Source organism: Pinus tabuliformis, chromosome 2_1 (assembly GCF_031772625.1).
Source record: "Pinus tabuliformis cultivar Carrire ecotype Pingquan chromosome 2_1, CPIR1, whole genome shotgun sequence".
Lineage (NCBI taxonomy): Eukaryota > Viridiplantae > Streptophyta > Pinopsida > Pinales > Pinaceae > Pinus > Pinus tabuliformis.
Window position 1 is genome coordinate 921,558,072 of NC_142299.1, and position 26,954 is coordinate 921,585,025.

The 26,954-nt window shown below is 36.0% G+C and overlaps 1 protein-coding gene and 1 pseudogene across 1 annotated transcript; both read left to right on the forward strand.

Annotated features, from left to right (window-relative positions):
• The first annotated feature begins 9,117 nt into the window (after positions 1–9,117).
• Positions 9,118–9,807, forward strand: LOC149203664 (polyadenylate-binding protein RBP45 pseudogene; annotated as a pseudogene).
• Positions 9,808–18,474: 8,667 nt separating this feature from the next.
• LOC149203665 (uncharacterized) lies at positions 18,475–20,191 on the forward strand. Its single transcript, XM_089400228.1, has 3 exons — positions 18,475–18,722; positions 19,767–19,825; positions 19,912–20,191. Exons 1-3 carry the CDS (start codon positions 18,626–18,628, stop codon positions 20,074–20,076), a joined length of 321 nt encoding a protein of 106 aa, XP_089256354.1. The 5' UTR covers positions 18,475–18,625; the 3' UTR covers positions 20,077–20,191.
• The last annotated feature ends 6,763 nt before the right edge of the window (positions 20,192–26,954 follow it).

A 26,954-nucleotide genomic window follows, 5' to 3' on the forward strand; every position in this document is an offset into this window, starting at 1 on the left:
TTGCTTTCAACTTTTCTCCCATGCTATTTTGAACATCTGCATATTCAAAAACAATATTAAAAACATATTTCATATGACTCTCTTCAGTGAGTGCTTATTTCTCTACATCTGCCTTTTTGTCAACTGCATGGAGATGTCTTCCATTGTTATGTTATTAGCGGATATTTTCATAAAAAAATCTGCAATCGCTTTATGATGTTCTTGATTATCAACTGTTGCTAGATGACATACTGCTTCACGAGCAGTTCCAACTACTTCATATCTTACTGTGATAGTGATAGCTTCAATCTTCAATGTTTTATCAAACATGGCACTTACCATACTGTCACAATCAATCCTTGTTTCAAAAGATAAACCACACATAAAATCAACATAATGTTCATCCACATTATGGTGGGTATCCGAGCATGCATTTTCTTATTGTCAAGTTCATTAACAATTTCAACTTCACCAAATCCATCAGTGGCCTCTGGATTCACCAATTCACATCTCACTTTATAGTTATCATCCACATGTGTCTCACCATAGTGGGATTCACCATCTGCACCATCCACATTACAGTGGAGTCCTTGCACATTTATATACTCTTGCTCTGCTTCAAACACAAAGGTTTATTCTTCTATCTCTGCAATTTTTGTTGCATTTTCTTCATCTATATGCATGCGTAATGAGTTTCAATTTTATGGTCTTGACAACCATCATTCACTTTTGAGTTGGATTCTCCAAACTCTGTTTTCCTCTCGGAGTCTTGCTCATCTACTCTCATATCTGTGGCTGACTTCTTTGCTTGTGACATAACCTGTGGTTGCATGTCACTCCCCCTTCTAGGAACTTCCATGATTCCTTGGAAGTTGTAGCTTTTGCTACTTTTCAAAAACATTTCTCATCTAATGCTTGTTTTATAAAATTCAATGCTAAAGCATTGCATACTTCATCATATGGGTAATTAGACTTGTACTCAATTAATTCCTTAGCTCTAAGAAATGTAAACATCTTGATAACCCAATGATCAAAATATTTATCTGTAAACATAGGAGGTGGTAGCAGATCAAAGTTACACCAATCAACCTCGATTTCCTCTTCATCTTCTATTAGACTTCTCAGTTCCTCGGCACCTCTCTAACCATGACAACGATTTTCACCTCTTCTTTTCGATTTCTTTTTTTAATATGCTTCAATTGTGCTTTGCGACCAATGACTATTGTCATTCCTTTTCTTATAGCTACTTTTATGATTGCATGGGATTGTCTTCCATATCACCCCTGAAAAAATATAATTTTCAATATGCACTCTGGTGAAACAAAATCTTCACCAAAAAAGTTGTTAACACCAAAAAAATTTATAAACTTACAAACTTTACAAAGACTTAAATTCTCTTACCAATAAAAATCGTGTAAAAAAATTTCTTTCTCATAAAAAAAATCCCAAATTTTATGTTTTTTATTAAAAAACCAAAAAAAAAATTCCAAAACCCTTTTCAAAAACTTTCAAATATCTCTTTAAGGAAACTCCTTTCAAATAACGTTTGTCAAAATCTTTTTAAAAAATTATGTAAGCCCTTTAGGGGAGAGATTCCTAATGTTGTGCAGGGACTAGTAATTGATATAGTACTAGTTCCACCAAACTACCATAAATTGAGACTTTTGAAACCAATATTTAAACAAAAATAAATAACATTAAGTATAAATAAGTATTAATTTATGTCCAAAATTTCTCCATACATTGACTGGGCCCACAACTGTCCATAAATAGTATTTTACTACTTAAGATTGCAAACCATATTGCCCCAACTAGAAAATAGCTAAAACCATAAAGGCTTCCAAAATGGTCTATTTCAGAAGTACAAAGCAGTAGTCACTTCAACCCCCACTCATCAGAACTATAGCGTTGCATCCCAAATAAATATGCCTACCTGCACATAACAAAAGGGAATGTATGTCAGCCATAACTGTTGTGTTGTTCAACAACTAAACACCCTATGTTCAATAAATGACACCCAACCCAATAACATTTAAACCCACTTTGTTCAATAAATGACACCCAGACCCAATAACTGCAATAAATGACACCCAACTCACTTTATTTCTCATTAAAATAGATCAAAGCACATGGATCAACAAATAACCAATTCCCAACCATTAGATCATATCAAATTAAATCTAGACCACACATTCAAAATTAAGCCATTGCAATCCATGTGCATCCATGTCCACCAATTAAATTCAAGTGCCCAAAACTATAAAAGAAGTCCACCCACTATTGAAGTTGCATCTTATGCTTTCAAACTATTCAACAAACTTGAAGACAACATCACAAAACAGTTGCCAATATATCCAGGTTAGTTATATGAATTACAACTCATTCTTCTTACAGTTCTGTGTTTATTGTTTTCATTTATCAGATTTCTTACATGATCTGTCTAGCGATAACTGCTAGAAGGATACCTGGATGGTTTCACAAATAGCCATTGAAAGTCATTATTCTTACAGTTTTGTTTTCATTGTTTTCATTCATCAGAGTTCTTACATGATCTGCCTGGCCATAACTGCTAAAAGGATACCTGGATGGTTTCACAAACATCCATTGAAAGTCATTGTTCTTACAGTTCTGTTTTCATTTATCAGAGTTCTTACATGATCTGTCTGGCCATAACTGCTAAAAGGATAGCTGGAGGGTTTCACAAATAGCCATTGAATAAAAAGTAGGTTCTAAATATAGCTATTTAGGAAAGTTAAAACCATTCCTTAAAATAAAAAAAATGAATGCCTTCAACATACTTAATTTTTTCAGTTCAATTTTCTAAAACTTTTTATGACTGATAAGTCCATTCCAAAGCTGATCATAGCTGCAAGTTGTTCCCAACATAGAATTTATGTCTAAAATGGTGGTCATGGACTGCAATGGAGAAGTTGCAGTACTGAGACATTTTTGGCAATGCCAAACAGCAAAAAAAATGCAAAATGATATTTGAAACAACTATCGTAGAATCCTACTTGAATCCATATAAAAGTTGCTAAATTGATGAACAGGCAGGCAATTGAGAAACCACAAGGCTGATCACAGCTACAAGTTGTGCCCAACATAGAATTTATGCCTAGAATGGTGGCCATGGACTACAATGGAGAAGTTGCAGTACTGAGACATTTTTGGCAATGCCAAAAAGCAAAAAAAATGGAAAATGATATTTTAAACAACTATCATAGAATCCTACTTGAATCCATATAAAAGTTGTTGAATTGATGAACAGGCAGGCAATTGAGAGACTATGAAGTAATTTTCAATGAGAGAATACAAAGTAATGCAATTCGATTTCCTGTAACATAAGTAATGCAATTCGATTTCCTGTAACATACATGTTGATAATTTCCTGTAATAAAGGAAAAGTATTTTTGTAGAAGTAATAAAGCATAATTTACAAATATTCTAATGTCTAAATGCATGCAATAATTTTATAGGTTGTTGCATCTATGGCAAAATGAAGTTACTCTACTCGTACAAGGAGAAGTGGAAGGAGAGTGACAAGGGGTGCGCAACTACGATGCACATCGTCTGATGAGGACATGCCACTTGATGCCAATGCCAACAATGCACCAGGGAACATTGTTGAGAATGACTATGTGACAGCAACTGATGTTAACACGCCATCAGCCACAGAACCACCATCAACAACAGTCCAAGGGGCAAGCTCAACGAAAAAGATCAGTGCTATAAGAGGATGGACAAAAGAACAAATGTTAGTTGCAATTGATGACATAGAGTTTAATGGATATTCAGTTTGGGCATCTGCAAAAAAACATGGTATTCCTCCCTCATTAATATATTATTGGATAAATGGACTGACTCATACAAAATGTAGAGGGCCTCTTACAGTTATGACTGAGGAGGAGGAGGCCGAGGTGGTTGAGTGGTGTAAAGGGATGGCCCAACTGGGACATGGGCTACAGTTGATACAACTCAAATCAACAGTTGCTCAAATCTGTCAAGGGAGGCCAAACCCATTCAAAGATGGGTTTCCTGGTAAATCATGGTGGTTTGGGTTTAAAAAAAAGCATCCAGAACTTGTATTGTGTACTGCTGAGGGCCTTGACAGAGATAGAGCATTAAATTTGCGCCCTGCAGTTGTGAAAAAGTTCTATGACACACTTTCTAGTGCTTACGATAAACATTCTTATGGAGCAGACCATATATGGAACTGTGATGAAACAGGTTTACAAGCAGGGAGGAATTGTGGCATGCGGGTAATTGCCAAGAGAGGGAGACAAAATGTGCCAAAGGTTTTGCCCAAGAGCAGGGAGTGGATAACTATTTTATGTTGTGTCAATGCAATTGGTACTTCAATCCCAGGATTTTATCTATTCAAAGGTAAAAATCAACTGAAAAACTATATACAGAACTGTAAACCAGGTGCATGCACGGCTGCACATCCCCATGCATGGATGACTAAAGAACTATTTCTAAGTTGGCTTTTTCACTTTGCTGCATCAGTACCAGGCGGCGTCTCACCTAATAATAGACACCTTTTGATATTAGATAGCCATGGGAGCCACATGGTTATACAAAAAATTGAGGAAGCAAACAATTTAGGCATCGACCTATTGACATTGCCTGCTCATACCACTCACAGACTGCAACCCCTTGATGTTAGTGTGTTTGGCCCTTTCAAGAACTATTTCAGGTTGGAGCGCACTGCATGGATGGCAAAGAATCCAGGGGTTGAGGTGAAAAGGTTTGAGCTAGTAGAGCTTGCAAGTAAAGCTTTTAAAAGGGCTTTGACACCATCAAATATCAAGGCTGGATTTAGGAGGACAGGAATCTGGCCGCTGAACTGTGATGCTCTTATGCATGATACTTGTTGTAGCCAAGCATTTCATGTGGGTGGTCAGGAAGAATGGAATGCTCAAACAGGTGTTGAAGTGCAAGAAGTAGATGACCAAGATGATGTTGTTGCAGCTGGTAATATGATTTCCCTGTCTCAAGGACACTTATATGTTGAAGATGATGAAACTGTATGTGAAAAACAATATAACAATGAACAAATTCACAGTAACATGGAGATCATTCCACCAACTCAAGAACATGAAATCTCTGTTGCTGATATTGTTAACGATATTGTTGAAAATGCAGTTGGCAATGACCAATTGACATTGCCAAGCCAAGTAACCCCACCTTCATGGCTAGAAAAAGCAATGATCAATATGAATGCACATAGTGTCTTAGCAACCAATGAAGAAAGCATGAACATGCCCTCACAACCAGCAGAATTGAACAGTGAAATTGTTCATTTTTTTGTGGACAATAGATCAATGGAAGAAGATGAAGGACATAATGAGGCATCAAATGAAGATAATGATATAGTTCAATCAGTTCCAACAGATACTGAAAGGGAAGTACCAAGCAATGACATGCAGGTGGGAGGGGTGGAGAAGACACTTGGACGATTCCTAAAGCTACCAGTAGAGAGAGTATCAATGAAAAAAAAGCAAGGTGCACTGGGTAATCTTCGTATGGGCCGAAGCTCACAGTTACTCACCTTAAAGGACTATATAAACATGCTAGTTGAGTCTGAAAAAAAAAGAAATTTGAAATGCAAGAATTAAAACAAAAAAAGAAGGATCTAGTTAAGGAGAAGAAGGCAGTAAGGATTGTTGCAACACAACGTTGAGCAGATGAAAGGATTGAAAGAGATAAAGCAAGGTAAGTTAAGGACCAACAAAAGCAAATGGCAAGACAGGAAAAGGAAAAACGAAAGGCACAACAAATGCTTGAAAAGGAACAAGGGATGATCAACGATACAAGAATAGCTGATGAAACCAGGATTATTTCAAACTCATTGGACTCCATTGCAGATAATACACCATTATTCCAAGATCTCATAAACATTCAAGTGCCCCACTATCAAACAGAGGGTTTACCCACTTGCCTTGTTCCTACCAGAGTTGGTGTCAATTCTCTGTATGCTCATTACACACCTCCACTTAATGCAGGGGTTAGTAGTGTAAATGTGAGGTATGGGTACTCAGTACCTCCATGGTTGGAAGCTGCAAATTGGAATCAATCATATGGCAGCAACCAACCATTTCCTAATTAGCCTTTGATTGGTAGGCCAACCTACCTGGCTCAAGAAGGTAACTCGGGGAGTTTTGGCACTCAAGATTCTCAGGGCCATAAAGAATAGGCATGTCATATGTTTTTGGTTGTAACCACATTATGATGTGGATTTTGGATGGATTGTATCTTTTTCTTGGCACAGAAACATTTTGGCTTACAACACTAGATTTTATCTTTTTCTTGTCACAGAAACATTTTGGCTTACAACCTAGTAGTGATTTCTTGTGGCAACCTAACTATGTGTTGAAAAGAAATTTTTAATGGAATATGTCTTTCTGTAAAATATTAATTATGGTAAAACTATTTCTATAAGTTATTCTGTGTGTCAAAGCGCATAGATCCGATATGACACCTGTCCACTGTGGAGGTCCACGTGTTGGGCATCGTGCCATCACATAAAATTCTATGTTCGCGCCATTTCCTCCATTTGTTTGGGGTCATTGCTGCAATGTTTGGGAATTCAATAATAAAATTCCATTCCAACTCTGGACAAGAGATAATGGCCAGAGGCTTAGGAAAATGGCTAAATACAAAAATCAAATGACCAAACAGTGTCAAATGAGGAGGCAATCTACCTCATAATAAGTTTTATTAAATGTCAAAAAGCCACTGATAATTTTATTCATTGAGGGGACACTTGAGAAATTGAGAGCACTCATTATTAAGTAGAGTAGGAAAAAACCTTCAAATTTAAATTCAGATATTCAAAATCCTAGTTCCATGTCCAAACATAGATCACTAAAATAACAACACCCCATCTCAATATAATTGTTGTAAATATGAGAATAACCTAAATCCTTAAGCAAATGAAGTTTAATCATCCTCCTATGCATTTCTGACCAATAACCATACCTAAACCCAAATCTCTTCTCAACCCCACAAAAAACAGGACACAAAAATTTCAATTGAGGTGGCTACAAACTGCAACAACTGAGTAAAACTGGCATCATTTAATCATCTTCTCATCCCAAAGATAAACAGGACACAAAAATTTCAATTGTGGTGGCTACAAACTGTAACAGTTAAGTAAAACTCGTATAATTTAATCATGTATATACAGAACTGTACATCAAGATAGCCAAGGCATGAAGCCCAGCTATGGCAGCCCATCATCGTGAACAAAATTTTCCTGTAAACTAATAGAGAAGGGGACAAACAAACAAACATAAATGTTATATACAGAGACAATTCTGAAGGCTTGTTAACATCAGAGAACCTGAACACATTTTATCTATTGACAGACAGAGCTTGTGCTCTGTCCTTGATGCTAAGAGGAGAGGGAATTGCTGGCCTAGAATTATCTTTATCTTTAAAATATAGTTGACATCTATTTATAAAAAGGGAAAAAATAATGAAATTTGTATTATAGGATTTTGAGGGTGTTAGGATTATTATTTCAGTGATTTTTCATATTCAATAAGGTAGATTCAAAGTTGCGAGAAGGCGTAGAGACTCTATGCAAGAGACAAAACCAACAATTAAATAATTGTAAATTGACCAAAAATTGCCTGGGAAGAAGAAAATTTCTCATTAACAAGAGGAATATGCCAGCAAAGCTACAGAATGATTTGTTGTTGTTCGATGAACGAGAAAACCAATCTTCTAATTCAGAATAATATTACAGAACAATAAATGAAATAAACATTGCAGAAGTGGCAACACTAGATATGAACAATAGACAAGAGATAATGGCCAAAGGTATAGGAAAAAGGCTAAATACAGAAATCAAATGACCAGACAGTCTTATCTCATAATAAGTTTTTGAGAGCACTCATTATTAAGTAGAGTAGGAAAAAACCTTCAAATTTAAATTCAGATATTCAAAATCCTAGTTCCATGTCCAAACATAGATTACTAAAATAACAACACCCCATATCTATACTTTTTTCCATATGAAAACCTTCGAATTCAAATTCAGGTTCCAGGTCCTAGATCACTAATATGAAAACCTTCAAATTCAAATTCAGGTTCCAGGTCCAAACATAGATCACTAATATAGCAACACACCCCATGTCTAGATCTTCACCACCACATGACCAGAGAGTCACATCCAATATAATTGCTATAAATATGAGAATAACCTAAATCCTTAAGCAAATGAAGTTTAATCATCCTCCTATGCATTTCTAACCAATAACCATAACTAAATCCAAATCTCTTCTCGACCCCACAAAAAACAGGACACAAAAATTTCAATTGAGGTGGCTACAAATTGCAATAGTTGAGTAAAACTGACATCATTTAATCATCTTCTCAACCCCCAAAAAAAATAGGACATAAAAATTTCAATTGAGGTGGCTACAAACTGTAACAGTCAAGTAAAACTGGCATCATTTAATCATCCTCTCATCCCCAAAAATAAATAGAACACAAAAATTTCAATTGCAGTGGCTACAAACTGCAACAGTTAAGTAAAACTCATATAATTTAATCATGTATATATAGAACTGTACATCATGATAGCCAGGGCATGAAGCCCAGCTATGGCAGCGCATCATCGTGAACAAAATTTTCCTGTAAACTAATAGAGAAGGGGACAAACAAACAAACAGAAATGTTATATATAGAGACAATTCTGAAGGCTTGTTAACATCAGAGAACTTGAACACATTTTATCTGTTAACAGACAGAGCCTGTGCTCTATCCTTGATGCCAAGAGGAGAGCGGAATTGCTGGCCAAGAGGAGAGGGAATTTTTGGCCTGGTCGGTTGTTGGGCGAAGCCCTCCGCCGAGGATGGCACGGGACGGCGAAAATAATAGTGAAAACAACGAATCTATCAGACATATCAAGAGGGTTTCCTCCATTTGTTTGGGGTCATTGCTGCGATATTCCATTTTCCCTTTGTCTTTCTGCTTGGGGTAGGTTCTAGTTCAAAATTTCCCCAGCCTTAATAAAATTTTATCATACCCATTGTGCTGCCATTGATTTACTAGAGCGCGTGTTACTGTATTTGGGATTTTTTTTTCTCGTGTTCTTGTAAAGATTTCAGAATGATGTAGCAAGACCCCATGGTAGCCCCGGCGATCGATTCCCAGCAGCAACAACATCAAGAACAATTGATGATGCCCCTGCCTCCCGAAGCTAGGTTTTGGCCCCAGCAACCCCAACCCCAACCTCAGGTTATGGTGCAGCAATCCCCGCAACAAGTGAACTCCGCAGACGAGATTAGGACCCTCTGGATCGACGGTTTGCAGCATTAAATGGATGAGAATTATCTACACTGATGTTTAGCTTCTGCCCAAGACCTTCATTCCATTAAGATTATTCGCAATAAGCAGATTGGGCAATCATAGGGTTATGGCTTCTTGGAGTTTGCGAGCCAGGCAGTGGCCCAGATGGCTCTCCAAAATTACAATGGCATATAGATGCCCAGGGCTGAACAATTTTACAGGTTAAATTTGGCAACGAATAGCGGTACAGAAAATCGTTCTGAAGATTTTATTATATTCGTGGGAGATTTGGCATCTACTGACACAGACGAGTTGCTACAAGAGACCTTCAGAGCTGTATACCAATCTGTAAAAGGGGCAAAGGTTATGACTAATAACATTACAAGTCGTTCAAAAGGATATGGGTTTGTAACATTTGGGGATGGGAATGAGCAGGTTTGGGCTATAACAGAGATGAATGGAATGCTCTGTTCCTCTAGGCCTATGCGAATAGGTCCTGCCATAAAAAATAGACTACGAAAACAATGAAAATAACAGTGAAAACAATGAAAATTCACAAATTCACAAATACCATCATTGAAAGCCACAAACAACATCAAAATATCCACAAAAACCCTAAACCCTTATCCACAAAAACCCTAAACCCTGCTATAGAAAGTTTACAAAATATCCAAACAGAGTTGTTTGTGTTGAAAAACATAGAGAAATTACTGGTAGGATTAAAATCCTACCGGTGACAGTCGTCGACCTTCCCCGGAGCTCGCCAGACCACCTCCACACCTACAATGAGAAGAAAAGGCCATTAGACAACAGAAAACCAGCAAAAAAAACCTGCACAAAACGACAAATTAAACAATTACCTCGAGCTTGGTAAAACTGCAACAAGCTCCTCCCCAAACAATAAAAACTGTGAATAAGACCACCACTAAAGAAACCCTAAGCAACCGGCAGTCCAGAACGACCAAGAAATCCAAGCGGAAAACCACAAGAAAAGCAGAAGTGATGTTCCAACCACAAACCCTAAACCTCGAACAAACATTTGCATCAGCACTTGCATACCAGACGAAGCGCGCAAGTCCACAAACCCTAAACCTCGAACAAACGCTTGCAACAACACCTACATATCAGACGAAGCGCACAGGTTCTGGGGCCGTCCCGTGTCATCTTTGGTGGGGTGCTTCGACCAATAACCGGCCCCGAGCAGAAAGACAAAGAGAAAATGGAACATCGTAGCAATGACCCCAAACAAACGGAGAAAATGGCTTGGACACAAAATTTTATGTGATAACATGATGCCAAGCACATGGAGCTCCACAATGGACAGGTATCGTACTAGATCCATGTTGATTGACACGTGGTTTTATGATGTGGCGGAAAAGACGCATAGGTAATAACGGCCCTCCCCTACTTATATTTAATAGGCTTACAATAAAAACTTTTATAATAAATTGAAACGTAAGTTTCAAACCAATCCTTTTGAATGACTTGGTGCTCAATCAAATCCCACCCTTTAAAATAACCTTGTCCACTTGACTTTCCACTTCTCACGAGTGGAATGTCTTCACTTTCTCGGGCCACACACCTTTCGATAGCTAGGTGGGTTATTCCCCGAGTGCTAGGACTAGACGAGTTATGACCGACATAGGATGCCAGTTTTCTCTCAAGGCTCTCTTAACAATGAGCTATGCCTCAGCTCTCTCCACGGCAACTTCTTCGGGCGGTTCTCATTCACGCACAGCAGCGGCGGAAACTACTTTTGACTTTCGGCCATGACAGTGGCTCTGCAAACTCTTTTTGACTTTCTGTCGTCACAGTGGGTTGTGTGCTAACGCTGTCCACGGCAACGATAACTGGCATTAGTGCTCTAACGCTTAACGCCCTGTATATAACCTACAAGGTGCGTTATAGCACTAACCACTAGAAAATATAATTTCTCTCCTCTCACATGGACGGCTGTTAATTCGTTTTCCCTGGTTGGTTTTTTAACCTCGCTATCATATTAATTTGTTGGATTTTTTTGAACCTCGCTCTTATGTCAATTTGTGGGAGAGAAAGAGGAGAAAACACGTAAATTCACACACAAATTACACGAGGTTGTATTTTTTAACCACGCTGTCATATTAATTTGTTGGATTTTTTGTAACCTCGCTTTTATGTCAATTTGTCGGAGAGACGGAGACGAAAACACATAAATTTACACACAAATTACATCAGCTACGGCTCTTCTATTTATCACACAAAACATTATTCTTATAATGAATCCATGAAGGGTATTTAACTTTTTCCAACTATCAACTTGCCAAAAATATCTTCACATGCACACACACTTAATTCAGTTAAGTGAAGCTCTAAATATAAACTGCACTTAACTTTTTATCCATCACTGAACTTGACTCAACACTCAATTAACTAACTCTCTAATTTTAACCAAACTATCCCATAATTACAAATTTGAACCCAACAGCCTCATTCCACTAACCCAATATAAATTATTTACCTTTGTACCATCCATTAATGTAGCCCATAACCTATGTAACAAATGTGACGTTAAGGAACTAAAATCTTGATCGAATGAGTGGTTTTCCAAGAAACGATACTTGGCCGTCAAAGTTCGGCCAAACAGGTGGTTTTCGATTGGCAAGATTGCGCCCATAATAGTTCTTGGAAGCGCCCCCTAAGTGTACATTTTCGATTTGATAACACTTTGACTCAAAGGAGACAAGTCTCTGTCCTCTGCGACTGCCATGCCGCCCATAGACGAGCCCCTTGACCGGCAAACTCTCGTGATCGATGGTTGTAGATTTAATCTTGTCAGTACTGTTACGCGCTCTTTCATGCCAATGACGATTGACAAAAGAAGTTTTTAAAGTAATTCAACCTCGAGGGCTAGAGAAAAAGTCGAAAAAGTCGGTAATATATATATATATATATATATATATATATATATATATATATATATAAATATTATGTCATCCATTCAGACTGAAATTACGCCGTAGCATTGTTGAAAATATAATTTCAACTGTGCAACAGTTGAGCCATGCGGCAGCATGAAGACAATAACCGAGCGCTTCACCAAGGATCGGGAGGCAAGAACTTTCAAAAATCAAACTGCAGGCTTAAAGATTCGCTCTAACCTCAGCCGTCAGATCTAACCGATCAACGGTCCAGATCGCGTCGGCGAATCGGCAAGTCTGCATATCGGCGGGTTGGAGCATCGGAGGCAGGTAGAAGCTTTCAATTTACAGCATGGCCGAGAAGGAAGCAGGTTGCGTTCAAGCTCCTGCACATTGAATTTCCAGCGACCACAGTTAATTTTTTTTTTTGTCAGCCGAGGACGAGAAGGACAGCCTCGAGCAGTTCCCAGTATGGGACGCCATTTTTGTTCATTAAAACTACTCAGATTTTGTATGTAAGTTAGTAGTGTGCATTTGTAGTTGTTGGTGTGAGAGTGTGTGAAAAAAAGTGTAGCGTAGCAGCGCAAGTGAATGCTTTTTACGCAGCAGCGTAGACTGTAATGTGTTGTGTGTGTATGTTTTTTGTGAATCCCTCTGAGCAGAAGAGGAAGAATATTGTATCAGGCTTTTCAATTTTAATGAATACAGATCCTTGTTTATGAGTGTAATACTCTGTTCTGATAAATAATTTGTAGCTTTCCGCTATGTGAAGATCCTGGAGAGAAACAGAGCATTGTTCTCTGTGTGCATTTTATATTGTGTTTTTGGGATTTTGACAGAAAAATTCCCCAACAGTGGTATCAGAGCAGAATCCAGGCTCTTTGAAGCAGTCAAAGAAGCTGAAGGAAAGACTTTTGCTATAACACCTTCTCTAGCAGAGCGAAGTTCAGCAAAAGAATCCAAGTTAAAAGAGAAAGAATGGCAGGCACCAGCACCAGAAATAGTATGGGTATGCAGCTCCCACTATTCGATGGCAAAAATTATGACTATTGGGCAATAACAATGAAAGCCCTCTTTGCTTCCCAAGACTTATGGGAAATTGTTGAGGATGGTTTTGAACAACCAGCAGATGAAAATGAGTTTAATGCATTAACTCAGGGAGAGAAGGATCTGTTGAAAAGCCACAAGAAGAAGGATTCAAAAGCCCTTTTCTTTCTGTATCAAGCAGTGCATGGAAGCGTGTTTCCAAGGTTAGCAGCAGCTAAGACATCCAAAGAAGCTTGGCAAACTCTCAAGACAGCCTATCAAGGAATGGAGAAAGTGAAGACAACAAAACTACAATTGCTGAGAAAAGATTTTGAGAATCTGTGCATGAAGGAGTCAGATAATATTGACCCATTCTTCACTCAAGTAATTGGCCTTGTTACTCAAATAAGATCTCATGGAGAGATGCTTGAAGAAAGGAGGATTGTGGAGAAAATATTGAGGGTCTTACCCTCAAAGTTTGATGCGATTGTCACCACCATTGAAGAGACAAAGGATCTCTCAAACTTTTCAGTTGATGAGCTTCATGCATCACTAATAACACATGAGCAGAGGTTGAGTAGAAATGAAAACTCATCTCTTGAGCAAGCCTTCAAGACCCAGATGTCCTTTGGAAGAGGAAGAGGTCAAGGAAGAGGAAACAAGAGAGGAAGAGGCAGAAGCCAGAACAGAGGTGGAAGGAACAGTCCAGCAAGTGCTCAAGGAAGAGGCAGCAATCCAAATCAGAACCAAGGTCAAGGCAGCAGCCAACAAAGTGGACAACATCATGCTCAAGGACAAAGGTATGAAAAATCCAATGTCCAATGTTATTACTGTAAAAAATATGGGCATTATGCCAGTGAGTGTAGGAAAAAGCAGCATGATATGAGTAATAGATCTAGTGCAAATATTACTAGAGAAAATGTCAGCCAAGGTAATGTGCTGTTAGCTTGTAATATGGCTGAAACAAATAGTGAAGATATTTGGTTTTTAGACTCAGGTTGTAGCAACCATATGACAAGAAACATAGCCTTCTTTTCTGCCCTAGATAAAAATGTGAAATCAGAAGTCACACTAGGAACTGATAGTAAAGTGTCTGTTATGGGAAAAGGGGAGGTAAAAATATTTACAAAACAAGGAGAAAGGAAAACCATAACAGATGTCTACTATGTCCCCGGAATGAAATGTAACCTATTGAGTGTTGGAAAACTTATCCAAAAGGGTTACAATGTTTACTTTGTAAATGATGTGTGCACCATCATGGATATACCACCCAGCAAAAGATGTATTGTTGAAGTGAAGATGACAAGGAACAGGATGTTCCCTCTCCGGATCAGGGCAGATTTGAAGAACAAGAAGGAAATGGCAGTAGTCACTCAAGAGGCCTTCCAAAGCGTGCCAAAGGATGAAAATTGGTTATGGCACTTGAGATTCAGGCATCTAAATTTTGGAGGTCTAAACCTATTAAGCAGAAAAGGAATGGTAAGAGGATTACCATTGATAGAGAAGCCGGACAGCCTTTGTGAAGGTTGTATATTGGGCAAACAACATAGAGAGAGTTTTCCATCAGGGAAAAGTATAAGGGCAAAGGCACCCTTAGAGATTATCCACTCAGATTTGTGTGGACCAATGCAAGCTCCATCATTAGCTGGCAGCCTATATTTCTTGACATTCATTGATGATTTTACAAGAAAGACTTGGATATATTTCCTCAAGAACAAAAGTGAAGTCTTTGAGAAATTCCAAAACTTCAAAACACTTGTGGAGAACCAAAGCGGACTGCACATAAAAGTTTTCAGAACTGATAGAGGAGGTGAGTATATCTCCAAAGAATTCCTACGGTTTTGCAGAGAAAATGGAATTCACAAGCAGTTTACAGCAAGGTATACCCCGCAGCAAAATGGAGTTGCTGAAAGGAAAAACAGGACCATTATGGATATGGCAAGGAGCATGTTGAAGGCAAAGCATTTGCCAAATGATTATTGGGCTGAAGCCGTAAACTGTGCAGTGTATATTTTGAACAGGTGTCCTACAAAAGCTGTGATGAACAAAGTGCCAGAAGAAGCATGGAGTGGGAGAAAGCAAGGAGTCACCCACATGAAAGTTTTCGGATGTGTGGCCTATGCACACATTCCAGATCAGCTGAGGAAGAAGTTAGACAGCAAAGGGGAGAAATGTATTTTCATTGGATACAGTGAGGAATCCAAAGCCTACAGGTTGTATATCCCATCTACCAAGAAGTTTTTCGTCAGCAGAGATGTTCAATTCATTGAAGAGGAAGCTTGGGATGGAAGCATAGAGAGAACAGTGAATGTTAAGAAATGTTTGTCTCATGATGAAGATGATGAGGAGGTGGCTGAAATGAATCCCCAAACAGCAGCACCAACACAAGAACAGCAAGGTACACCATTGAGGATAAATGGGAGTGCTTCTCTAAGCACACCACAAGGAGGAGATTCAAGTGCATCTTCAAGCACTTGCACACCAAGTGAAAGAGGTAAGAAGTTCAGAAACTTAAGTGACATTTATAATGAAGGAATGAATTCCTTATTTGCCTTGTATTGTCATGTTGATGATCCTATTCATTTCGAAGATGCAATTAAAGATAAGAAATGGATAGAAGCTATGGATGAGGAGATGAATGCCATAGAGAGAAACAAAAGATGGGATTTGGTTGAGCTACCAAAAGGCAAAGAAGTCATTGGTGTGAAATGGGTCTACAAGACCAAGAGCAATGCTGAAGGCAAGATAGAAAGACACAAGGCAAGACTGGTCGTCAAGGGGTACAAGCAGCAGTACGGGAAAGATTATGAGGAGACTTTCGCACCGGTTGCAAGAATGGAAACCGTAAGAGCAGTGCTGTCTATAGCAGCACAAAACAAATGGAAAGTCTACCAAATGGACGTGAAGTCAGCATTCCTAAATGGAGTGTTAATGGAAGAGGTTTATGTGGAACAGCCTCTCGGATATGAGAAGAAAGGTGAAGAGCACAAAGTGTGCAAATTGAAGAAAGCTCTTTATGGGCTGAAGCAAGCGCCAAGAGCGTGGTACAGCAGGATAGATTCATATCTATTGGATAATGAATTCGACAAGTGTGAAGGAGAACCCACAGTCTACATCAAGGAAAAGGATGGTAAAATTTTAATTGTTGTCTTGTATGTAGATGATGTTATTTTCACTGGAAATGATATTTATCTTATTGAGAATTTTAAATCAGTCATGAAAGAGGAATTTGAAATGACTGACATGGGTTTCTTGAGATACTTCTTAGGCATAGAAGTAGATCAAAATGAAAAAGGAATTTTTATCTCACAAGCTAGATATGTAAATCAAGTGTTGAGCAGATTTAACATGCAAGAATGCAAGGCAGCAATCACTCCCACAGTAATGGGATTAAAGCTCAGCAGAGAGGACAGCAGCAAGGATTTTGATCCTAGCTTGTATAAAAGCATTGTGGGCAGCCTTATGTATTTAACAGCAACTAGGCCTGATTTAATGTATGCTGTTAGTTTAATTTCCAGATTTATGGAGAGGCCAAAGGAGGCACATTGGCAGGCAGCAAAAAGAATTTTAAGGTATGTCAAAGGTACCAAAATGTTTGGCATATTATATAGTGTCTCAGAAAATTCAAATTTGGTTGGATACACTGATAGCGATTGGGCTGGAAGTGTGGATGATCGGAAAAGCACATTCGGTTATCTTTTTCACATGGGTTCAGGAGCCATTTCATGGGCTTCCAAGAAACAGCCAATTGTGGCGTTGTCTACAGCAGAGGCAGAGTACGTGGCAGCTACAGCAGCAACATGTCAAGCAGTGTGGATGAGAAGGATGTTGAGAAGCCTAGGCCAAGAGCAGGCAAAAGCAACAGTAATTTATTGTGACAACAGCTCTGCTATTGCACTGTCCAAGAATTCTGTGTTTCACAAACGAACCAAACACATTGACACAAAGTTCCATTACATCAGAGAATTGGTGGTTAATGGAGAAATCAGTTTACAACATTGCAGGACTCAGGAACAGCTTCCAGATATTTTAACAAAGCCTTTGGATCAGAAAAGCTTTGAATTTTTGAGGAAGTGTTTGGGTATGATTGAAGGCCTGACAGTTGAAATTAAAGGGGAGTGTTGAAAATATAATTTCAACTGTGCAACAATTGAGCCATGCGGCAGCATGAAGACAATAACCGAGCGCTTCACCAAGGATCGGGAGGCAAGAACTTTCAAAAATCAAACTGCAGGCTTAAAGATTCGCTCTAACCTCAGCCGTCAGATCTAACCGATCAACGGTCCAGATCGCGTCGGCGTATCGGCAAGTCTGCATATCGGCGGGTTAGAGCATCGGAGGCAGGTAGAAGCTTTCAATTTACAGCATGGCCGAGAAGGAAGCAGGTTGCGTTCAAGCCCCTGCACATTGAATTTCCAGCGACCACAGTTAATGTTTTTTTTTGTCAGCCGAGGACGAGAAGGACAGCCTCGAGCAGTTCCCATTATGGGACGCCATTTTTGTTCATTAAAACTACTCAGATTTTGTATGTAAGTTAGTAGTGTGCATTTGTAGTTGTTGGTGTGAGAGTGTGTGAAAAAAAGTGTAGCGCAGCAGCGCAAGTGAATGCTTTTTACGCAGCAGCGTAGACTGTAATGTGTTGTGTGTGTATGTTTTTTGTGAATCCCTCTGAGCAGAAGAGGAAGAATATTGTATCAGGCTTTTCAATTTAATGAATACAGATCCTTGTTTATGAGTGTAATACTCTGTTCTGATAAATAATTTGTAGCTTTCCGCTGTGTGAAGATCCTGGAGAGAAACAGAGCATTGTTCTCTGTGTGCATTTTATATTGTGTTTTTGGGATTTTGACAGAAAAATTCCCCAACAAGCATTTGCTTTCCATTCCATCGTCAGGACCATGAAATATAGACGTATTGTTTTTCCCGTAAAAGTATGGAAATTTCTTTCCTATTTTGAAAAATTTGATATTAAATAAATGTTGTGAAATTTCAGAGGGTTTTAGAATTTGGGATGGTGCTGAATTTATTTTTATCCCTGAAAAACATTATTCAAATACTATATCTACACGAATTTTTGAAATTTTTGTATCCAAATTCCAACCACTTTTAACCAAACAAGGCCTCCTTAAACAACCCCTGAAATATATCTTTACAATGTTCGTACTCCATTTTTTTATTCATATATATCTGTACAAAATTCGTAGTCCATTTTTTATTGAAATATATATCTGTACAAAGTTCGTAGATCTTCATTTGCTGTAGTCTCGTTTTTTGCTTCGGTTCCTGTCCCTTTGTTTTCAACAATTCAATATCGTGTGCTATCTTTCGCATCCATTCAGAATGGGAATCGCGTATTTCTTATGTGAACAGGAAAGTTTAACCAGACAAGGAAATTAGCTTTTATAAGCTGTTAAGAAGATCAAATGGGTTGGACTAAAAGGAAACTGAGCACACTTCCTTTACTTGTATCTGCCATTCTACTACTCTTCACAGCAAACGCTGTTCGATCTTTGACAGCAGGTTTAACTCGTTCCATTGTCTCGGCACGTTTGCGTTTAACTTTTCGTTTGTAATACCAAATACGAAGCTACTAGGACCAATCGATTATTCTTCTCCAGACATTTAGTTTTTATGAATCTAAAACCATATTTCTGGTTTGCTATCCTTGTAATCCATTTGGAAATCACTGTTGCAGTCTATTTTTAATAAGATACCAATTTGTCAGTAACGTAGGTTATTATCATACTTCATAGGGTATCTCACTTTGCAAGACGGTATAATGTAAAGTTATATGAATGATGAAGGTCGCGTATTCAATTCCCATAGAGATTGAAATTTCAACTAGTTCTGGTTGTTTCAAGGTACTAATCTGTGTCAGCATATTGTTGTGTAGGAACAGCTGATCAGTAACCTAAGATATTATCTTATCATTAATATAGATTTGGATTTCAGTTGGATTTTGTTCCACTAAATTTGCTGTTGTTGTACTAGGGTATTAGTTTTATTCAACTAACTCTGGTTGTTCAAGGTACTAATCTATGTCAGCATATTGCTGTAGACCTAGAAACAGGCTTGTGGGTAACCTAAGAAATTGGGTTATCATTATTATAGATCTGGGTTTTGTTGAATTCAATGGTATTAGTTTTGTTTAATTAACACTAACTTTTTTTGGGTTTCTTTTAATTCAATTTTCTGTTGTTGTATTAGGGTATTAGTTTTGTTCAACTAACTCTTGTTGTTTCAGGACACTAATCTATGTTAACATATTTCAACATCCCTTGAATGTTTAACTAGTATTTTCCCGCGGAAGAAAAAAAATCCCTTGAATGTTTAACTAGTATTTTCCTAACTAGTATTTTCCTGCGGAAAAAAAAATAAATTGTATTTGTGAACTCCTCTTCCTAGTATATTCGACAAATTTTAGGACATAAAGTTATTTTTACACGAATATAGCACTGATGGTCTGTTTAAAATCATTCATTGGTACCCTCGGAGCATTAACAACTCATCAGAACACCACATAGAAAAGTGAAATCTAAAGCAGTTCTGGTCTTCTGCTTACAGAGAAGGATCATTATTTAAAGGACTCGGACAGATGGACAGAGAAAGCGACAGACCATAGAGTAAGTGTAAGGACGACTTCTGAGATTTACACATGATTAGCTTTGAATGTCTAGTTTTATTATTTAAAAGAGTTATGATTTTGCAGCTACCCACCGGCGGGTGTAACACGGAGAAGCCTGCAGATGGAAGCCCGGAGATGAATGATTTCGAAGAAAACTGCAACAGTGTAGATGATGGGGAAGAATGTTTGATGAGACGCAAAGTGGCTGCTCATGTGGACTACGTCTACACTCAGCAACACAATCCATAAGGCTCTCGTAACTCCCAGCTGTATTGTTTACTCCACCCAGTTCTGTAAATTAATTAAACAATACTTGCAATCCAGTAATCCATGAAAAAACAGGCTAGGGAAGAAGGTCAATGTGTATGAGGACAAGAATACTATTTATTTCGTAAATTACGTTACTTTAGTTTTTAAATTATTTTGAACTTTCAAAAAGAATTAAGTATTTTTATGTCTTAAATAGATTCCCGTTATTGAGTTGAGAGGTTGATCTTATATCTCAATCTGAAGGGATGTGTAAGTAATACTTGATATTAATTTTATTGTGCAAATAGGTTTTTGGGGCATTCTAGAGTATGACTCCCATTTATAAATATGTCACCTCTTCAAAAAATAATAAAAATAATTTTTAGTAATGTCCACCAGAACGTTATTTTGAATCTTAAATTACATATAACTTGAATCTTTAGATTATATATAACTTTTTAATTTTATTAATGGGTTAAGATTAATTATTAAAATATAAATATGTACTATTATATATAATTTGAATGGAAAATCAATTATCTCATGTGTTTATACCTGAATTTGAATGGATCATAAATTTGTCTTTACCAAAAAAATTTACCATATTAAAATTCTAGATTATGTAAAATTTTAAGAATCTTTACTCTTTACTAAAGACAATACCATCTTTTAAATCAAAGGAAAAAAGTTAATTCAATCGTGCTCCAAAATCTTTTAATATTTCTTTTAATTAAATATTGTAAAATGAATCCTTAAAGAGAAAAATCACATCCTATGAATATATTGAAATCTTTAAAGACAAATATTTCCACATCGAAGTTATAATATTTGAAAATATTAATTTGATGTAATTTTATTATATTTTTTTTTTATTAAAAAACAACATTAAATCTAATATTAATATTATTAAATTTCATAACTTTGGTAAATTATTCAATTTGTTATATCATAATTTCCTAAGGCATCTTATTTCAACTCTTAGTCTTAATTCTTATCAACGCTTGTAGTGTATTAAAGAGTTTGTTTTAATTCACATAAAATAAATTTAGAATTAATCTATTTTATAATTCAAAGCTAGTTTACTATTTTAATTTTAATATTATAACACTATAATATAATTAACTATTACTCCATTTTTTATTTATTACTAACTAATATATTTTTGAAATTAATTTATTAAATTTTTAAATTTAATTCATTTTAATTTATATTCATTAATATATTTACAGCATTTATATATTAATTCTAACATTGTCCCTTACATTTTAATTTTAATATTAAGAACCAAAATAATAATAATAATAATAATAAATAAAAAATAAAAAATAAAAAATAAAAATAAAAATAAAAATAAAAGTAAAAATAAAAAATTAATTAATTTAAAATTAATTAAAATAATAAAATGAATAAGAAAATAAATAAATAAATAAATTTATATATATTAATATTAATTGACCCTTTATCTGAGTCAATCTAGCCGTTATCCACTCAATTCTAGCTGTTGGTTGTTAATCATTAAGTCATGGGATTCTCTGCCCTATCTATTTAATGTGCTTAGTAAGATCTGCTCATTCAACTTGTCTTGATGATGAACCACACTGGCTGGTTCGAAACGCGTCGACAAAAGTTTTTCTATGTGATTTTCGGCGAAGATTCCTCAACAAATTGATATGGATCACAGAAGTCTCAATTCAATAGTTTGCTATGTTGCAATGATTTTTAATAAATTTAAAAATTTAGATTCGTGCCAGGTGGCTCATCGCCCACCAATTTTCTAGGGATTTGAGATTATTCCAATTCTAATAAGTTCTTCTTTGACAAGTTCCTCATTATTATTTATAACATTCATTTATATATAATCAATTTTTATTTATCAAAATGATCCATTACTTTTAATAAATTTAAAAAAATTATATTTTTGCCAAGTGGCTCCCCACCCAACAATTTCCTAATGATTTGAGATTATTCCAATTCTAATAAGTTTCTCCATGATAAGTTCCTCATTATTATTTATAACATTCATTTATAATTTTCTTCTTTTCTTAAGTTAAATTTGACCCATAACCTTTTTATACATGGTTAATCAGGTAAATGTGTGCATTAGTAAGACATTCTTGGTAGGAAAATAGTTCTTTTTGGTTATATTTATAAATCCTTCAGCTATGTCAACCACATTAATATTTTAATGTCGTTTTACTAGTATATCTTAATATATCATGATATATATAACTCTAGATATATATGGAGGGAAGAACAAAAACACAAAGTGATGGAGGTGGAGAGATAGAGGGAGTGACAAGGGAGAGATTGAGATAAAATGGAGAGGGAAGAGGAGGATTGTAGAGAAAGAGAGAAAGAGAGAGAGGGGGGTAAAGGAGAGAAAGGGATGCACAAAGATGGAGGTGGGAGAGAGAGACAAGGTTGGAGGGTAGAGAGAGAGCGGGAGAGAGATGGGGGCAGAGAGAGGGAGGTAGGAGAGAGGGGAAGGACTAGAGAGAAGACTTGAGACAGAGGGGGAGAGGTAAGGATAAATATGGAGGGATATAGAGATGGAGTTGGAGGGTGGGAGAGCGAGTCAAGAAGGAAGACATAGAGAGAAAAAAGTGGAGAGAGAGAGAGAGAGGGAGTTACAAGGGAGAGATGGAGAGAGAGTGTGTATGTTTTGGGGTGATATAGAGATACAAAGAAGAAGAGATAGAAAGAATGGGGAAGAGAAGGAGAGAGAATGAGAGAGGGAGGGAGATAGTGATAGAGTTGGAGGGTGAAGAGAGACAGAGGGGGGAGAGATAGAGGGAGGTTAGAGAGAAAGGGAGAGGGAGGAAGGAATAGAAAGAAAGGAAGAGAGAGAGAATGTGAGAGAGAGAAGGAGAGAGGGAGGGAGGAAGAGATGGAGTTGGGGAGAAAGAGAGAGTGAGGTAAGAAGAAATACATAGAGAGAGAAAGGTGGAGAGAGAGAGAGAGAGAGAGAGAGAGAGAGAGAGAGTGATAAGGGAGATGGAAAGAAAGGGAAAGAGGAGAGCAGGAGGGAAGAGAGATAGAAAGGGGAGAGAGAAGGAGAGGAAGAGGGAGGGAGATATATATAGATATGTTGAAAGAGTGTGTATGTTTTTCGGGTGATATAGAGAGATAAAGGAGAGGCAGAGGGAGATAGAGATATAGATGGGAGGTGAAGAGAGAGATAGAGAGATGGAGGGAGAGATAGATAAATATGGAGAGTGTGTGCGTGTGTGTTTAGGGGGTAGGTGAGATAGAGATACAAAGGAGAGATAGAGTGAGATATAGATATAGATGGACGGAGGAGAGAGGGAAGAATATTTCTTTCACTATATGCATTGATTTTAGTGTAGATAATTATTTATAATCCTATTTGATTGCTTGCACTAGATGCATTGATTTCAATGTAGATGTTGATTTCTAATTAATTTTGATTGCTTGCATTAGATGCATATATTTCAGTTTAGATTTTGATTTCTAATTGTATTTGATTGCTTACTTTAGTTGCATTTATTTTAGCATAGATGGTGATTTCTAATCCTATTTGATTGCTTTCACTAGATGCATTGATTTTATTATAGATGTTGATTTCTAATTATATTTGATTGCTTGCACTAGATGCATTGATTTAAGTGTAGATGTTGGTTTCTAATCTTATTTGATTGCTTGTATTATAAGCATTGATTTCACTGTAGATGTTTTTTTCTAATACTATTTGATTTCTTGCATGAGATGGATTAGATGTTGTTAATCTTGAGAATGTAAATTATTAAAAATATTTTCAAGATTAGATGGAGGGGGGGGAGAGGGAAGAAGATTTATTGCACTAGATGCATTGATTTTAGTGTAGATGTGGATTTCTAATCCTATTTGAGTGATTACACTGATGCATGGATTTCGGTGCAGATGAGGATTTCTAATCCTATTTGATGGCTTGCACTAGATGCATTGATTTTAGTGTAGATGTTTCTAATCCTATTTGATTGTTTACATTAGATGCATTAGATGTTGTCAATATTGAGGTTGTAGATTATTAAAAAAATGTTTTTCAAGATGTGTTTAATAATACATAGAGGAACACTATTAAGAAAAATTAGCTATCAAAAGTTGTGATGCCTAGGATTAAAATGAAAAAGATGTGTAGAATCAATCCACCTGCAAAGTGAAAATTAATCCTTGAGACAATTGTCTCCCTTCTTCATCACCAGCTAACTACTAATAAAAAATTATATATATTCAAAATTACTAATAAGTAATTGCATACAACAATGTATTCAAAATGTTTATAAGAGGGAAATATATATTTATGGACATGAAAACAAATTAAAATATTCTTGAAGGAGATGTGATAATTGTTTGGAAAAACAAATACTGTAAATATTTATAAATCTGGCCATTCGTTAAAAAAAAATCATAAACACATTATTGCTTGACTTTGCAAAATAAAGTGTAGATCAAAAAGTCATCAAAATGTTCTCAAAGGAAATAAATTATTTCAAACATTAGCAAATAAACAAATTATTTCAAGAGTAATTTTGACGTAGTAAATTTTAAAAACTACCATTCAAGATATATTTTGTAATACTTGGAGGAACACTATTTAGAATTAATTAGTTATCAAACTTTGTGATACCTAAAATTAAATGAAATAGATGTGCAGTATCAATCCTCATGCAAACTATTGATATTATTGTCTCCCTTCTTCATCACCAACTAATTACTAATAAACAATTACATACACATATAAAATATAACACAACAATTGTAACATTCACAAACATACCATTTAATTCCAAATACATAAACGCACAAACCACTCAACGCATCTAAGTACAGACATACAAACCATTCAAGGCAAGAAACACAAATTAAATTAAATAAGAGAATGATATGGTCATGCCAAGCAAATAAAACCTAACGTGAATTTTGAATTTTATCTCAAAAATATACATAATAATGATAATCTAAAAATGTGACATTGTTGCCCTCAACTGGAACCGGCTTAGATCCATCTAACACCGGATATATCATGTGCCGAGAGGGATCAAATACCTCAAGGTGAAAATGTTTCCTCAAGTTCTACACACCAAAGAAATGGTTTGCACCTCAAGGGATTTGATCCCTCTCAGTGCATCATAGATCAGGTGTTAGATGGATCGAAGCTAGTATATATTTTAATGTTGCATAGAATATAATATCCAATCTAAGGTATGAATAAAATATTTAATATGAATTAATATTGATGTATAGTTAAAAATATATTAATAACAAAAAAAAACATTTGGATGTGCGCTGATAAAATGACTCAACGTATATGTTATGTAACCTATATAACATTGAAAAATACAATTTATACAATTAAAAATTACACATTGTTTTTTTCACTCTAAAATAAGTTTTCACTTGAACAAATTTGAAACCTTTAAGCCCATGTTAGATCAATGATTAAGATGGATCTATGCCGGCTACATATACTTTGAATACCTCAAATTATTTTAAAATTTTGAGAAGAATGCTCATAAAAGAATTTTTATTTTTCGAAAGGATTCTATACGGTTGATCACTTGAGTCACAACCAGGTATCTTATGAAGTTCGTTACGAATGAGATGTAAAATAATTATTGTTTAGAAAATTATATATTAGTGTTTGTTACGAGACGAATTGATAATTTTTTTTTATATTTAATATCTTAAAATAATATTTTCTAATATTTTATATATAGAGAGGGGTATAGTCTAACTTATAGATGAAATGGTCTTTTTCACAACATTGTCTCATTAATTTTAACCAAAATATGACACAATTTTAAAAACATGAGTTTAAGTTGTTTAATCTATAGAATTCAAGTTCCCATTGGTTTTCCAAGGTGTTGGATCCATTTATACACTCAAAATTGCATTGCATTTTAAACAACAAGAAACCACATTCTTTATTAAAATTGTTTTGTTGAATTCCAGTAAAAAAGTCTAGTAAACAACTTTCCTTAATCCCATAAAAAATTGTCGTGAACATCACCATGAAAAATATTATTGTAGCATTGAAAGATAAAGTTGTTTTATGTAATTCACTTGTTAACAAAGGCTACGACCTACTAAAAGAGAATCCCTCTCATCCAAGGAGGAAATACCAAACATTCAGAAGTTTTTTGAGCAGCAAGGGTGCTCCCTGTTAAATGTGAAACCAATTAAGACTTCAACGTTGTCCTCAACCATCTGCCACACACGCCTCCAACACTAACCTACTACATCGTCCACTGACTCCACTGTGCAGTCATGTATTCCACATGACAAAATTGGAGAATTCTAGAGCTTCTCTCATCTATAAATTTGTAATCTCTCCTTTGCCTGATCAATGTAAGCCAAGGCAAGGACTGTGTGTAATAGAAATGTGATTTCAGTTCTCCTTTGTATATTTTTCTCTATGCAATGTGTTATTTAATTTCTGATGTCTCCTATCTTGACTTCTGCATTTTCTTGAATGAATTTTGTTGTATCTATCATATTGTTGTAATCGAACCCGTTCTTTGAACCCAACACTCCCAACAACAAACTCCCTTCTCCAAGCCTACTCTTTCAGACGCATAAGAAAGGTCATAGTTTTTCCAAACCCTTTCTAGCCCTCATCATGTATGTGATTATCTTTTCAAATTTATGCAATCTATTTCTTGAAATTTTGTTCATTTGTTTAACAATAAGATTTGAAAAATATTGGATTGATATATCATTTTAAAATTGAAAGGATTAATTCTAAATAAGAAAAATAAAAACATTCCTCCCACAAATAAACCCAATTTAAAACATTAAAATTAAAATATTATCTTTATCTTTTTATTAATAATTCATATAAATTTATAATGTTGCGTGCAAATTGTTGAACCACACCA